At 36.8% G+C, this 12,870-nt stretch overlaps 2 protein-coding genes across 2 annotated transcripts; both read left to right on the forward strand.

Moving 5' to 3' along the window:
- Positions 1-4,393: 4,393 nt before the first annotated feature.
- LOC113348094 (profilin-2) lies at positions 4,394-5,602 on the forward strand. The gene is made up of 3 exons (XM_026591793.1): positions 4,394-4,597; positions 5,011-5,148; positions 5,248-5,602. Exons 1-3 carry the CDS (start codon positions 4,475-4,477, stop codon positions 5,380-5,382), a joined length of 396 nt encoding a protein of 131 aa, XP_026447578.1. The 5' UTR covers positions 4,394-4,474; the 3' UTR covers positions 5,383-5,602.
- A 900-nt stretch (positions 5,603-6,502) lies between these two features.
- LOC113353569 (pathogenesis-related protein 1C-like) lies at positions 6,503-7,264 on the forward strand. Its single transcript, XM_026597127.1, has one exon. The coding sequence runs from the start codon at positions 6,571-6,573 to the stop codon at positions 7,069-7,071; it is 501 nt and encodes a 166-aa protein (XP_026452912.1). The 5' UTR covers positions 6,503-6,570; the 3' UTR covers positions 7,072-7,264.
- Positions 7,265-12,870: the final 5,606 nt, after the last annotated feature.

Here is a 12,870-nt window from a genome sequence, read left to right on the forward strand (position 1 = left end):
CCGTAATTGAATAACAATATGCACCAGGCATTCGAGAGACGTATCTTTGTCCTCTATCTTGGGCCTCTCATCTACTTGTATCACTCGAGTATGCGAAACATTGAGGTACCACGACATGTAACCCAGAATTGCATCATCATCTGTTCGAGATGGACCATCCAGACGATATCTGTGAAACGCTCTGTCTTCCCAATAATCATATGATGGTAAAGGCTTGTGAACAATGTCAATGTTAATATCATTATCATATTATTTGTTTTTTTTTATTGATTTTGAACATCTTTTGATTCTTTGGGATTTTTTTTACGTAACCGCATTGTCTTGCGACTCTCGTCGGGTTGTACATTACATATCCTCTTGGGTGAAACAAAGGCCCAAAATAATCACTTTGCTCTCTGCACCCAACCTTCTTTTATTTTCTTTTTTCTTTAGAAAAATCCTCATTGTAAGGATGAAAGACAACATCTTTCATTGTCAAGTTGTCCAATTGGTGTCTCAACTTCAGATAATCCTTTTTCTGGTTCTTCGACTTACTTCTGTAGGTGTATTTGTCTCCATAATACTCGTGGTACCATTCCTTGTTCTCAAAATACCTTTGAGAAAATTTGGGAAGTGCAAATATATATATGCCTGCAGAAAAGCCACATCCCCTCCGATTTGGTTCCTTTGAGCCCTAGAAGCCTTTCTCAACTCGTTCAACGAGTGTGCAAGGATGGCAGTTCCCCAAGAGTATTCGTGAAGCTTGTCAAATGGTTGCAATAGCTGGATAAAGTTGGCTCTCACACAGGAACCAGAAACTTCGGGGAAGATAATATCTCCCAGGAAATAGAAGACATACGCATTGGTCGTGGCGATAATGCGTTCCGACGTCACCTCTTTTCCCTCAACACGAAGTTTCTTTGTTCCCATGAATTTGTCCCTTAGTTTTGAGAGAAGGAATATCCTCTTATTTGACTTTACTACCAGCATATCTGACTTGGTCCTCTCCATCCCATTGGAACACATCCTTGGTGAACGTGTAAATCTTTTCCCACTCAATCTCTTGCGCGTAATATTTGTGCTTCACGGCTTTACCTTCTATGCTTAGCCTGGTAATGGACTTCGCATCATTTGGAGTTATCGTCAGTTCTCCAAACGGAAGATGCAAAGTATCCGTTTCCCCGTAATATTTCTCGGAAAATGAGGAACAAAGAGTTTTGTCGTAACCAAGGTCCAAATTACGACCGCAGATATCAACCCCGTAGAATTGAATAGATCGATTACTTCCAGAACTTCTCCAATGGTTGATTTTATTGCTTGTAGTGGACATTGACTCATCATACTCACTGACGTTCCTGGCTTCATAAGACGAACGACATCCTTGTGATCCTATAAAACAAAATAAACCCGATGGACAACAATCAAAACACTATACGGATAATAATTTTTATGTTACATGGCATAAGGTTTAGGTACTTACTATTGTATGGCAAACGACGGCGTCCCAACTGCCTTTGTACCTCCATAACATTTGTCCTCTGTCACCGGGTAACCCGTAAACGGGATCCTTATGGCCGTGAGAAAACATCTACAGCGGGTCGGGCATGTGGTCCCCTTTCTTCTTCTTTGGGCCATCTTTCTTCGTACCATCTGTCTTACCTTGTAATTGAGAGTCTCCTCCTTGGACTTGTTCTCGAACTTCTCCTATCTCTTCATCAACTTGCTTCTCACTTTCTTCTTCATCACTTTCATCCTCACCTTCTTCTTCACTTTCATCCTCACCTTCTTCTTCATCATTTTCACTCTTATCACTTTGTTTTTCACCACCTTCCTTTCCACCAATTTCTTCTTCATCGATCTCCTTTCCAGCACTTTCTTCCTCATTAAATTCCTCATCTTTGTTCTTCGGAAACTTCTCTATCACCACCTTCTTGTTCAGTAGATGTATCGGAATCAGATTCTTCATGTGTTGGTTGCTCTGCTTGAGGTGGTGGGTCATTGATGCTGATCCCTTTGGCTTTACTCTCCGTGGCCTTTTAGTGGGAAGAATTCAAATTTTGACCGTCTTTTCGACGAGGTCCAAAAGGCTAAGGAGAAGCAAAGTCATGTTTCCTCTTATATTTCTTTTCGACTTGCTTTTGTTGCTTTCCCTTGTTTGGCCTGTAGAATACAGAGTTAAATGACAAACAACAATGGAATAAAATGCATTTTTTTAAGTCAAGGTACACAATCGGTTTATTCGATATAAATATAAAATCCGATTCCCAACATAATAAAACCAACAATCGGATTTTTTAGCTAATGTAACCCGATTCTATTAATCGGTTTTCTCGATATGCATATAAAGTCCGATTAATAACTAAGCATGTAAGAATTCAAAGGCTACACAATCGGTTTTTGTGAACACATATGTAATCCGATTCAAACGAAAAAAGTTACAGAAACAACGATTATCCCTACCATAACTGAATCGGCCTATTTATACACTAACATTTTTCGATTCCTATTCACATGCAGAACAATCGGTTTATGTGAGCAAGAACATAAACCGTTTCTAAACAGAATCGGTTTACTTGTGCACTAACATAATCCGATTCCGTAAAAGACGGAAAATTTTGATTTCAAAAAATTCAATTTCTAAGCGATTGCATGTTACTAAAACCTAGTTTAGAGGATTGGGTTGATAGAAAAGTACCTGATTCGACCCATTTCCTCCTGTTCTTGTTCGATTAGAGATGGTTCTTCTCGAGCAACCGTTTTCTTCTTCGGTTTGTTTCCAATTGCTTTAACAATTTCGGGATTACAATCACTAGGATAAGTGATTCCAGTGGCTTGTTTGTATCTTCATGGTTTCGACATTTTATGGAAGAAAGAAAACGATTAATCGTTTTTGGATCGTCGATAATCGATAATCGACGATTTTTGGTTTCAAAAAAAATAAAGAAAAGGGAGTAGAAGAGATGAAAAATCGGTTTATGAGATGGAAATGAAAACTGATTTTAGTTTTAGGTTTATTATTAAGAGTTGATGGGTGTATTTAGTAACATTAATATTTTTTAGAGGGTAATTTTGGTAGTTCCAATAAATTTAGACACCCCTTATTATTGTGTATAAGGTAGATGAAGTAATCTATATCAGGGACGGAGGCATCCCATTGCAAGGGTTTGCAACTGCACCCCCTTAATTTCCTAAATTTAAACCTAGTCCTTCATTTTTGAAGCTAGAAAAAAAAATGTTTATACATTTGCACCCCATATAAATCCATTATATGCACCCCCATCCCTAGCTAAAGCCCAAATCAAACACGTTCACGAAACTTTTTTTCTCCCGTATACAACAAGAATCACATGAGACTTGAAACTAGAAAAGTAAACGAAGCAACTATGTTGATACCTAGTTTTTTCAGAAAAAAAAATTCTTTTCTCAATTGCATCCTGAGATTTAGAACTTGGATTGTATGTTTGTAGTGCTGCAGTGTTGATCGTTGGAGTCTTTTAATTACATCACCAGTCTAGGTACCTTCTTCTTTCTATCCAATTTAAAGTTTTGATCATTATGTTCATGTTAAATTCTTGTGGGGATTTTAGTACGATTTTTCTTGTTTGAAAAATTAAGAGATTGGGTATTTGGTTTTGCTTCTTAAGTTAACTAGTGTTTAATTACATCCATTCGGTTTACCTACGATGTTGGAAATAATGATCGTCAAATAACTAACATCCATAAAAGATATAGTCTTTAATGTGCAATGAAAAACAAAATTCTAACCTCTTTTGGAATCCTAGCTCCGCCTCTGATCTATATATCCCAATTAAGTGGTATAGGCCCTAATTTAACCGGGTTTTGGAGGTGTCTATCATTTTCAATATTATTACGATCTGTATCGTTGCTAAATGCACTGACACCTTAAAAGAATCAAAAAGGCATTTGGAAGTGGTACCCTATCTTCTCATTTTATATTCAGTAGTTCTACATTTTATCCAAGGAAGTCCGGGAAAATCTGGGAGTTGGCACTGAACCATTTTCCGGGAGTGGCTTGATTTTGTAGACTATGAATAACATTGAACATATTTACAAATCAATGGTTAGAGATTTACCTATGCAGTTGGTCCGGGGTTCTTCCCAGTTAATTTTGTTTTATTTTAATTTTTCATGGGCCAAACCCTGGCTACCCCAATAGTTCCGTCCCTTCATACATGTCCTATAAGTTTGCAACATTTTCGGGTGTAGGTAGGTTGTCCATGATCATGATGTAAATATGAAAAGATTTATGGGTCTTAAGAAATATACTTGTAAAAATTCCCATAAATAAAGGCGGGACTTGAATGGCCACTAATTCGAATCAGTTGAATGGACAGTTTTGATCTTTGAATGAACAAAAACTATTTTTTGTTTTTTGTCCCTATTTATTTTGAGAACTCTACAAATCTACATTTTACTTGAGAGAAAATTAAAAAACAAATTTCAGAGAAATTAACATACAGATAAAGAAGAGAAAATGTCGTGGCAAACATATGTAGATGAACACTTGATGTGTGAAACAGAAGGACATTATCTTACAGCTGCTGCAATCATTGGTCATGATGGAAGTGTTTGGGCTAAGAGTGAAAAGTTTCCCGAGGTTTCATTCTTCTTATATTTTGTTCATTTTTAAGGTTTAATTTTCATCAGAATATTATTCGTAAAGATGTTATCTGACATGCTGAAATTCTAAACATGTTGACACTAAAACTATACACAATCTAGTGATTTTGCGTGTTTTTTTGGCATTTTAGTTAACCCTTCACCAGATTTGGTTGAGTCAGTCAGTCAGATGTTATATTGTTCATGGGGTAACGGGATCTTTAGAATTAGGAAGTTTACTGTGAATTTCACAAGGATTCTTGCAATCAGTGGAGATGATTATTATTTATTTTTTTGATCGATTCAGCGGAGATGATTTTATGTATGTTATTTTTAGCCCTTTTATGATAAGCTATTTACTTATATTCGTTATTCCGAGGATGATTGTTTGTGCCCTTAATCATTTTGCAGTTTAAGGCGGAGAATATTACAGGTATAATGAAAGATTTCGATGAACCAGGGCACCTTGCCCCCACTGGCTTATTCCTTGGTGGCACAAAATACATGGTAATCCAAGGAGAGCCTGGAGCTGTGATCCGTGGAAAGAAGGTGATCTATTCAAGTCGCATTAACACGATTTTTATCTTGTGTTCAGTTTGACAACTCGCTTTAATTTTCCATGCTTTGATGTTGTTATTGTTTGTGAAGGGGGCGGGTGGTATCACCGTAAAAAAGACTACTCAAGCTCTGATCGTCGGTGTGTACGACGAACCAATGACTCCAGGACAATGCAACATGGTTGTAGAAAGGTTGGGGGATTACCTCATTGAACAAGGCCTTTAGGTGGTCTATGAATTTCATACTTCCTTCCGTTTCTTTTTGTATTTCGGATGTATTTTTTTTAATCTTTTATTTTTTGTAAGTTCAAATTTTGTTGCATGTTTCGGCTCTAAGCTTGCAAGCCTGTTCCTTAATATATGCTACCTTCATTGAATTGGCAGTAGAATTTGTGCAGACAATATACCCTTTTCAATTGTGATCACATGAAATGGTAGTTTTTTTACTTGCATATTGTTCGAACATTTTTTGATCTAGCAGCATCATGTGCATATGTTTGGTTGTAATGATACTCACCAAAATAAAAAAATTGGAAATTGAAAACTTGTTCATAGTGTACATATCTTTATGTTTTCCATAATTGTTAATTGTGATGCTGCTTGATCAAAAATGTTCGACCAACACACAATCAAATATTTTTCCCATAATCCACCAATGACTTACAGGTCTTATTACTCATTCTCGATCATATTCCGTAGTCACTTACATTCCCTCACATATGAACTGCCAAAAAAGGTAAAAAGGAAGATAAGGAGTACAAGAAAAGGTAGAAGAAACAGATAAAAATAAACAGGGTCATGTAAGCAACCTATTTATCTTCAGCAAGTTTATCTCATGAAGCTTATTAATATTATTGGACCATGCACCTTAATTTGCTAGTTACGTGTCCTCTCTTGTATTACAGTTCTTCTGTTTTATCTATCACTTTTACATAACAAAGTGATCATGTTTTTCTCTTTGTTAAATGGTTTATTTGCTCCTTAATCTAACTATGTCCCTTTATCCCTACATGAGGCAAAGCAATACGACATATAGAACTGAATCAGTCCTTAAGAACTGCGCACACATACTATTCTTGGCTCTCATAAAGTGTTTATGTCTTAAGGTTGAAGAATCCAGAGGCCTTTTCGGATTCATGGTCATTAAATGTATCCAAGTATTAGGGGAAAAATCCATGAACCGACACTAAAGCATGAGTTAGGATCAAGTGACAAATTCCTAAGCAATCCAGCATACATGCATGCAAGATATATTAGCATGTACCCAAATTCTGTTCTTTCCTCTATAAATACACTCACGGAATGACCTTTATTCAAATCATCAAGTAAACCTTCTACTACTACAACAACAAAAAATACTACAATCATTCCTCTACATCTAGAATCTTAACTCTTCATATCATACATCAAGAATATGAGTACCACAAAGTTTGGTTTTTCTTTTGTCATGAGTTTCATGGGCATAACTCTGGCCTTCTTAATCCATTTTTCTCAAGCCCAAAACACTCCACAAGATTATCTTGCAGCTCATAATGCAGCTAGGGGAAATGTAAGCGTCGGTATGGTGACTTGGGACAATAACCTCGCAACTTATGCCATGAATTATGCAAAACAAAGAGCTGGAGATTGTAAACTCATCCATTCAGATGGACCTTATGGTGAGAACATTGCTTGGGGTAGTACTTCTACCTTCACCGCGGTAGAGCTGGTAAAGCTTTGGATTGCAGAGAAATCGTATTACAACTATGGAGCAAATACGTGTAACACGGGGAAAGAATGTGGGCATTACACCCAGATAGTTTGGAGAGAATCTGTTCGTGTGGGTTGTGCTAGAATAGTGTGCGCAACTGGTGGTACGTTCGTTGTTTGCGAATACGATCCTCCAGGTAACTGGGACGGTGAATACCCTTACTAATGAAGCAACCCAATAAATCTCTTGAAAGTCATCATTTGCGCTAATTGATGATCTCCTAATTAACTAGATTTCATTTTTTTAACCCAATCGGTAACGCACGATGGATAGTTTGATCGAGCGTGTAGCTCCCCATCCATCTGGCTAAACCAATTATACACTCCGAGATATTTTTCGTTTTCTTATGAATATTTTATTAGGGTATGACCCGTGCCGTAACGGCCTGGTTTTTGTTTGGCGTTAGAAATAATAAAATTCTTCTCTTTCTTGTAAACTGACACTGGCTTCCATTTTCGCCCGTTGATATTATGAAGTCTATTTTAGATGGGTCTTTAAAAAGTTCTTGGAATCATTGTGCTGAGGAGCAGGTGCAAGGTTTGCGTTAAAGCAAGCACTATCGTTTATCTCATACTGAAATCTAGATAAATTTGATGTATTTCGGAAAAGAATTAAGCCATAGTTGTGGAGCATTAAAGATCCGTAATGCTGGTAAGCGGCGGCTTAGCTCGCGCAAACTAAGTATCAATTGTGCATGGAGACCAAGTTTTCGGAGCAAAAACCCACTTTCTGCCTAATACTATTTAATGTTTTTTGTCCCTTTTCCTGAACCATGAAGCATCATGTGTTTTTGATCAAAGTCAAACCCTACTACACAATTTAGTTTGGTGAAAACTCGGTTTGGCTTAACACTATTAACGCGGAAACCAAGTATCCCCAAAATGTAGCCAAGGGCCATAGTGCAAGGGTAGAGCCATATGGAAGGACGGATGTGTAGTTTCCTACCCAGCTTCTAGCTGGCTTTTAAGCTCAATTTCAATTATTTTAGCTCATTTTTAGCGGTATTTGCTCGTTTGCACCGTCTCAAATGTGTGCCAATTGGTGACTTGGCCACCCATTTCTCGTCCCCTGACTACGCTCTTGCCATAGTGATTGGTTTTTATATTACTCATCTTTATTTAGGTTGGCTGGTAGCCCACACTAAATTGTGTTAAAAACGCTAATCCTTTATGTTACCTATTGATATGCAAGATGAGGCCATATACTTATGCAGTTGGCGTGACGTGATACTTTTTCTATCAATGGGGATTCTTATATACTGGCAGCACAATTTTCAAGCCAGTTTAGATGAATTTATACTGGGTAATGATTATGACCTAAATGCGTAAAATGGTTATGGCATGGGAACACATCAATCCAAACTCTATCTATGGCATTTTTATCATTTTAATTTTTAATGCTTCATAATTTACAGTGTTAGTGCTTACAACATCACTACTCACTCAACATACAGAATTTACAAAACCATTCAAATAATGTTAAAGTAAAGAAGCATAATTATCCACTCGAGATTTTCCTAATAATTCTTCTAATTGACTACCATTTCCCAACTGCAGGTCGTAGAGAAAGGACTCAAAAGTAGAACTCGGTGTCTTGCCACATCCAAAGTAGAACTCAATGAGTCAGAGGGTATAGGATTGTCCAACTTGGAGCATCCTGCAATTTATATCACTGCCAAATTTTTCAAGAAAGACTTCTGTTAATGCAGGTCTATAATCGTACATCTCTTCTACCTAATACTGAAACGAGTTTTTGGTTTGAAAAGTATGGCTTCGAACAGAAAACTAAAAGTATGCATTGACGCGATATTACTTGAAGAATGCCGCATTAGACATTTGTTTTCCCATACTGCCTCTTATGAAATTTGAATCAAGGAGAATAAAGAAAATCAAGGATTTGGAAAAGGTAAGCTTATAGTGAATCCGAAAAATTGATCTCAAGTTAACAAATGAAAATCCACCCAAACAACTCAAGTACGCATATAAATTAGTTAAATAGTCAACTTTAACAGAAACTCCTAAGTTATTTATTTATCTAATATGAACACTTAAAAGAAATATAATATAAAGTTAAAGCGTAAAGATCAAAATGACTTCAAAACATGGACGAAGGTAAAATTTAAAGAAACATACCATCAAAATTTAAACAAACTATGAAGTTAAACCACTACAAAACTACAAAGAGCACTTTTCAAGTACAGGACATAGCGAAATTTTCAGGGGAAGAATAGTTAAAACTAATTAGCATCAACCCAAAAAAAACAAAGGGCAAAATATATTGCAAGAAATCACCATTTTCTACAACCTCTGTGATCTTAGTAAACATTTACAACCTTTTTCCCATAATCTTATTGAGTTGACCAAGCTACTACAAAAATTCAAGTGGAAAAGAAAAACTTGAAAAGTTCCTTTTTTGAACATGGCTATCTCTAGCTCTGATGCAATATAGTTCAGTACTTCATTATCGCTGCTTTAGGTGAAGGGAGACTGGTGTTGTTCGATGTTCTGCGATGCAAATCATACAATTAGATTATTCCCAATAGATGTGTGCATAATTTTGCTTATGGATACTTAAAATACCCACCTAAAAACATTTTTTTTTTTGTGAAAAAGATTAATCGTCAGTCGATGAATACAAAAATGAAATACTAAGAAAACAATACTTGTGTTTGCAAATTAATGGGTCAATTTTCAAAACAATTCAAAGACCGCTAATAAGTATATAGATATTTTGCACACGTTACCTACTATGCTTGTACACTTGTCTTTTTCTTCAAGGGAAGTAATCATGTGTTGCATGTCTGACATATACCATCACTTGTACATATCAAGAATCTCCAACTTGTAGGCATGGCTCAACCTGTAAAATGAAGCTTACATTAACATCATCAAATTTTACAAACTTATACAGAAGCAAAGGTGTTCGACAAAATATCAAATGGATATCACGATAAGAATGAGCTAACTTACTATTGCCCCTGAATCTTTAGAATCTTAGGAAATAGACTAATGCGATAAGATCACACGGACTCACACACAACACCTCTTGAATAAATCATTTATGAAAGCTTTTATTGGTCAATATTTATCAATTTTAGGGCTGGCAACGGATAACCGATATCCGATATCCATTTCCGAAATCCGACATCCTATAGGATTTTATCCGACATATCGGATATCGGATATCGGAATCGGATATTTTATCGGATATTTTCTCTTAACGATAACGATATTGGAATGAGCCTTTCCGTTAGGTTAATATCCGATATCCGATAGTCTAGGGGTGTACTTGTAATTTCCTACCCCTAGATATATGCTGCCGACAGGGATAACCTAATTAATCTAATATATCGAAATCGACTTCTCTATTCGATTCTAGACTCAGAGACTCTAGTAGAGGAGGAACGTTTTTCATCAGAGAAGAAGTGTGATTCGAGATCGAGAAGTTGAGAAGGAAGTGACTCTCATCATCAGAGAAGAAGTATGATGATCAGTCATCATCAGAGACTCTCACAGAAGTAAGTCGATGTTTATTTTTGATGTTCAAAGTTAGGTTTCATTTTTCCCCAAAATCGACTGCATATTTTGATGTTCTTCTAATCTAATCGAAACCCTAAGCCCTAAGGAAGTCATGAATGTTTCTATGTTTTTAATTTTTGAGATTCTGAAAATCAATTTTTTCCAGATAAAATTAGGGTTACTAAAAAATTATCAAGTTTGTATAGGAAATTGGTTTCCCGTTTCTGTCTTTCTGAATTCACTAAATCTGGTTTATATGAGAAAAAGGGTCATGGGGTTGCAGTTGGTTTCTTGTTGTTGTTTTTCTATGGTGATTTGTGAAGGAACATCAAAACATGACTAGCAATTAGAAATTAAGGTTTCTTTATCTTTCATTTCTCAAATAGTTGATTCCACTTTTCTTGAGGTTTTTTGATTTGGTGACTTGATTGATTGATTAGAAGGGTGAAGGGGGCTTTAAAATGTGGAATAAATATTGGTTTCTTCAATACTAAATTCATTCTTTTTTTCTTGCTTTTGTGATTAGGTTTTGAGTTTCAGCTGCAAATTTCAGGTCTTCTAGGAGTTCACTCATTCTTTAAGTTGGTTGTTGCTGCTACTGCTGCTGTTGATGAGTGCCAAATATTGTATATATCTATCCCTTTTTGTTGGCATTTAACTCATCTTTTATGCATTAATTCTACATTTTATCCCATATTCTGTATTTTCATTGTTTTCGAGAATAAATATTTTTATTAATTAATTTTGCATTTTTAGGTAATAAATAAAGTCTGGATGACTTGCGGAGCAAAAAGAGCAGAAAAGTAGTGAAAAGCCGGGAGAAATTACGCAAGGAAGCCGCGAAGAATGGTGCGCACAACCTCATTTTCTACACACAAAAACGCCTCCGTTCTCAGCCATCAGATCAGTTCTCAGAAGCATCCGACGGTCGATCCTTCATAGAGCATCAAAATCTGAAGTCTCTGCCAAGCACCACAGCGCTGAAATTCCAAGCCTTCAGATTAGATGGTATTGAATCCAACGGTCGCTCCTTTGCTGTTCATCAAAGTTTGATATCTCCGACTTACACTACAACACCTAACCCCATCTAGAGCCGTTAACTTCGTTGTATCACTTCATCCGACGGTCGCTTTTCGCTTGCCTCCGCATCACCGTCCGATCTACCTACCATCTTCGCATCTCGCAGCTTAGAGTCACAGAACATCAAGACTCGATGGATCCGCCTCACACACTAGCAACCTATACCTATACCCTAAACTCGACCCATTCTTCTCTTCTTTCTTTCTTCCTTCCTTCCTTCCTTCTCCTCTGCAACTGCTCCACCACCAACTCCACTGCCGCTCCGCCGTACCACCATGTCCACCACCATACCACCTCCGTCATCATCCTACACGTGATTGAAAACTTCCCCCCATCATTCTAGCCCTTTATCCCATCAACTTATTACCTAACCTAAACCCTAGGTTATGGGTTGATGGATTAACGTGTGCTAGAGAAGCAATTGATGCATGGAGGTGATACAGGAGAACAAATAGAAGCATGGGTCGACATCAAAATGGAGTGGTTGTGTCAAATTGGGTGAGTAATCACAAACCCTAGCCTACTGTTATTTTGGGAAAATGGGTAGAACCCTAATTGTGTTGTGGACTATAAATTGGGACTATGGGTGTGTGTGAGAGAGTATGCTTGGAGTAGCCAACATCCAGGACTTTCATGTCCTGTTAACTGTTAATTTCTGTTAAATGTTAATTTCAGTTCACAGTTCAGTTTCATGTTCATGTTAGATTTTCATATCTTGTTAAATGTATCCTGTTAATGTTTGTTATTACTGTTAGATGTTTGTGTTCATTGTTGATGTTTATGTTCACTGTTATGTTAAACTTGCTAAACTTGTTGTTAAACTTGCTGTTAGTTAAATGTTCATTGTTAATACTTGTGTCCTGTTAATGCTATTCTTTCCTGTTGATGTTTGTTACATGTTCACTATTGTGTTTAATTTACTGTCACATTTCCTGTTAATGCTAGGCTAGATATCTGTGAAGCATTGATGTAATTGTGCAATGGAAGAAATCAGTGCTCATAGCAAGCTGATTATCTTACCATTCTTGTTGTATGCTTAGGTTGCACTGTTGATTGAGCATTGTGAGAAACTAGTGCTCTTAGCAAGCTAGTTTTCTTCCCATTCTTTTAGTATACCTCCTGTAATCTTGCCTTAGCTTAGCCTTGCTCATTTTAGTTTCATTATCATCCCTGCCCTTGGCCTCAGGCCTTGGTTCATCTTGTTTTGTTTTGTTTTGTTTTTGTTCACTGCTTTATTGCTGTTTAGTTTTTAATCTGTTTAGTTTTTGCCTCACTGCCTTGTCTGTTGCTTCTCTGTTTCCTTCTTCTTTGCCACTGTGTTGCTTTCCTTTCCATTGCTGCAACTCTGTTGCTTCTCTTATTCCAC

This window comes from Papaver somniferum, chromosome 2 (assembly GCF_003573695.1).
Source record: "Papaver somniferum cultivar HN1 chromosome 2, ASM357369v1, whole genome shotgun sequence".
In the NCBI taxonomy this organism is placed as follows: Eukaryota; Viridiplantae; Streptophyta; class Magnoliopsida; order Ranunculales; family Papaveraceae; genus Papaver; species Papaver somniferum.

What these genes read in the sequence shown, in the direction of transcription:
- LOC113348094 (XM_026591793.1), top strand. Translation starts at nt 4,475, where the DNA reads ATGTCGTGGCAAACATATGTAGATGAACACTTGATGTGTGAAACAGAA. An exon ending in AGAGTGAAAAGTTTCCCGAG is followed by an intron (nt 4,598 to 5,010) that starts GTTTCATTCTTC and finishes ATCATTTTGCAG; the next exon opens with TTTAAGGCGGAGAATATTAC. An exon ending in CTGTGATCCGTGGAAAGAAG is followed by an intron (nt 5,149 to 5,247) that starts GTGATCTATTCA and finishes TTGTTTGTGAAG; the next exon opens with GGGGCGGGTGGTATCACCGT.
- LOC113353569 (XM_026597127.1), top strand. Translation starts at nt 6,571, where the DNA reads ATGAGTACCACAAAGTTTGGTTTTTCTTTTGTCATGAGTTTCATGGGC.